The sequence below is a fragment of the Octopus bimaculoides genome, chromosome 4, assembly GCF_001194135.2.
Source record: "Octopus bimaculoides isolate UCB-OBI-ISO-001 chromosome 4, ASM119413v2, whole genome shotgun sequence".
Classification (NCBI taxonomy): Eukaryota; Metazoa; Mollusca; class Cephalopoda; order Octopoda; family Octopodidae; genus Octopus; species Octopus bimaculoides.
In genome coordinates, this window is record NC_068984.1 from 16585826 (window position 1) to 16588208 (window position 2383).

General features: G+C 35.4%; 1 protein-coding gene across 1 annotated transcript in view; it reads right to left on the reverse strand.

The window, feature by feature from the left end:
* The window catches only part of LOC106875190 (TATA box-binding protein-associated factor RNA polymerase I subunit A), a 5999-nt gene extending 3974 nt beyond the window's left edge, over nucleotides 1-2025 (reverse strand). The window contains exon 1 of the mRNA XM_014923229.2: nucleotides 1387-2025. Coding sequence (XP_014778715.1) covers nucleotides 1387-1962 — 576 coding nt within the window. The 5' untranslated portion in view covers nucleotides 1963-2025. The remainder of the gene's footprint in view (nucleotides 1-1386) is intronic.
* Between the last annotated feature and the right edge of the window lie 358 nt (nucleotides 2026-2383).

Consider the following 2383-nt stretch of genomic DNA (forward strand, 5'->3'; position numbering starts at 1 on the left):
TGAATTTTCCGAAAGTCCTCTCCTCACCCCTCGGAAAAGATTTTCCCCACATATTTCTCAATAATCGTAATCTATGCGGTTTGAAAGGTATTTATATAAAATTTTATTAAAAGACATCAATTTCCCTCAAAGTTATGAAGGAAAAGCTCAGATTTTGTGAATTTTCCGAAAGTCCTCTCCCCACACCCAAACCCCCGGTTAGTTTGCGCGCATTTTTGTTTTCATATTCGCTTCATACACATTCATACACGTTGCACTATTTTGTTTTGTTTTTGTGTGTGTGTTTTCGTTTCCGGGTAATATTGTAAACATTAACCAAAAATTGTGGCTGTGTGTTAAGTAGCTTGCTTACCAACCACACGGTTCCGGGTTCAGTCCCACTGCATAGCACCTTGGACAAGCGTCTTCAACTATAGCCTCGGGCCGACCAAAGCTTTGCGAGTGGATTTGGTAGACGGAACTGAAAGAAGCCCGTCGTATATATATGTGTGTGTGTGTGTTTTGTCCCCCCTCCCCCACCATTGCTTGACAACCAATATTGGTATGTTCACGTCCCCGTAATCTCAACGGTTCGGCAAAAGAAGCCGATAGAATAAGTACTAGGTTTACAAAGAATTGAGGTCGATTTGTTCGACTAAAGGCGGTGTTCCAGCATGGCCGCAGTCAAATGAATGAAAAGAATAAAAGAATACCAAAGAGTTTGTATTGTAACCATGATATTAGTAGGGGTGGGGCAGGAATCATGATACGACGAGTTCAACAGTTGAAAACTTTCAGGTAGTATAATTTTGGAGAATCGTAGTAAGATAAATTCCACTGCTTGTTATTGCGAAAAGATTGAGGAAACAAATTAATTATGGAATGCGTTGGAAATGGGTAAAAGAATGTTTTAAATAGATTCATCTTAAAAATAGAATTTTTAAAATGAATTTCATGAACCAGTCATCATGAGATGATACTAATAAGAAAAATACAGAATTTAATTGATAAGAACGAGGGTAGAATTTTGAAATAGCTGTCCATCGAAGTCCCATACATCATGAAATAGGGAAGATATAGATATATATATATAAATTATAGGTCCAGATGGAGTAGATTACATATACTCTGGACCAAATTATATATTATACATACGTATGTAATCCTGTGTTTTAAACAATGGAAAAATTACGATCCAGAATACATTTTTTTTACCTCCCAAAATTTTCAAGCTTTTACATTTTTGTCCCACCCTCTAGCTTGCCTCTGACTTCCGTAACTTTTCTCTTTCCCATGAGGCAAGGGACTTCGGGGGACAACAATTTCAAAATTCTGGCAAAATTACGTTACGTGTAACAAAGGTAGTATAATAAAAGTATCAGAAATGAATAATGAACAAATAATTACTTGAATAGCTTCATCGATGTTATTGCTTTGCAGTTGATACCACAATTGTTCAAGTTGGATATCCCTGTGTGTTACCTCTGATCTACGGAACATGCAGAATAACTTCACCATTCGCTCGATACAATTCAATCGGTCTTTCACCGGGTTAGAATATAGGAGTTCGAAGCCAAGTTTCCACGCAGAACGTTTCAAATCACAAGTCGTCTCCTGGTGAGAAATACTTAGTATCTGAGCTAACTCATACCAACGGTGCATCAATAAACATTCACGCAAAAGAAACTCTAGTTTTTGTGGAACACCTCGAGTATTTTTCTCGTAAGATAAATTGTTTTTTTTAGCCAGCTCACACCAAATGTTTTCCAGCCATTGAAATTCCTCGTCGGTTGATACATCTTCATCTATAGTTGAAAGGAAATTATTATAACCTTCCGTGTCATGTAAAATAATTGATAATATTTTCTTCATCCGCCTCAAATGAACTTTGATCGCAACATCTGTATCATCGCATAAACTATCATCACTTCTGTCACTTAAATTACTTTCTGAATCATCGTCGGATTGTAGCCTTTCGGCCATAATTTCTAACAAAAGACCATGTGCTTAGACAGGAAGTAACAAACAAGTTTGTAAACAATTCGGTGTAAGACGAAAAAGAAGCACGTTGAAATATGCGTAAGATAGTTGTATGCTTCTGTTATGTGTACAATAATCAAAATGTCTTCAATAATCTGAACATCCAAATGATATATATATTTTTTAATCAATAACAAATGACAAGAATAATAAGAAACAGATTCAGTATTGAATACAGATATTTTTCATATAACAGGTAAATCGTTCAAGGGAGGTAATTCCAAGTGTAAAAACTGCTTAATTGCTGAGAATATTAAATGATGGTAGCTATATGATGTAGATCCTATCATTACTATTAATATTCTCAGCAATATATGAATTAATTGTTAAATTAAAAGATATGCAGGTTATATAAGCTGAACAT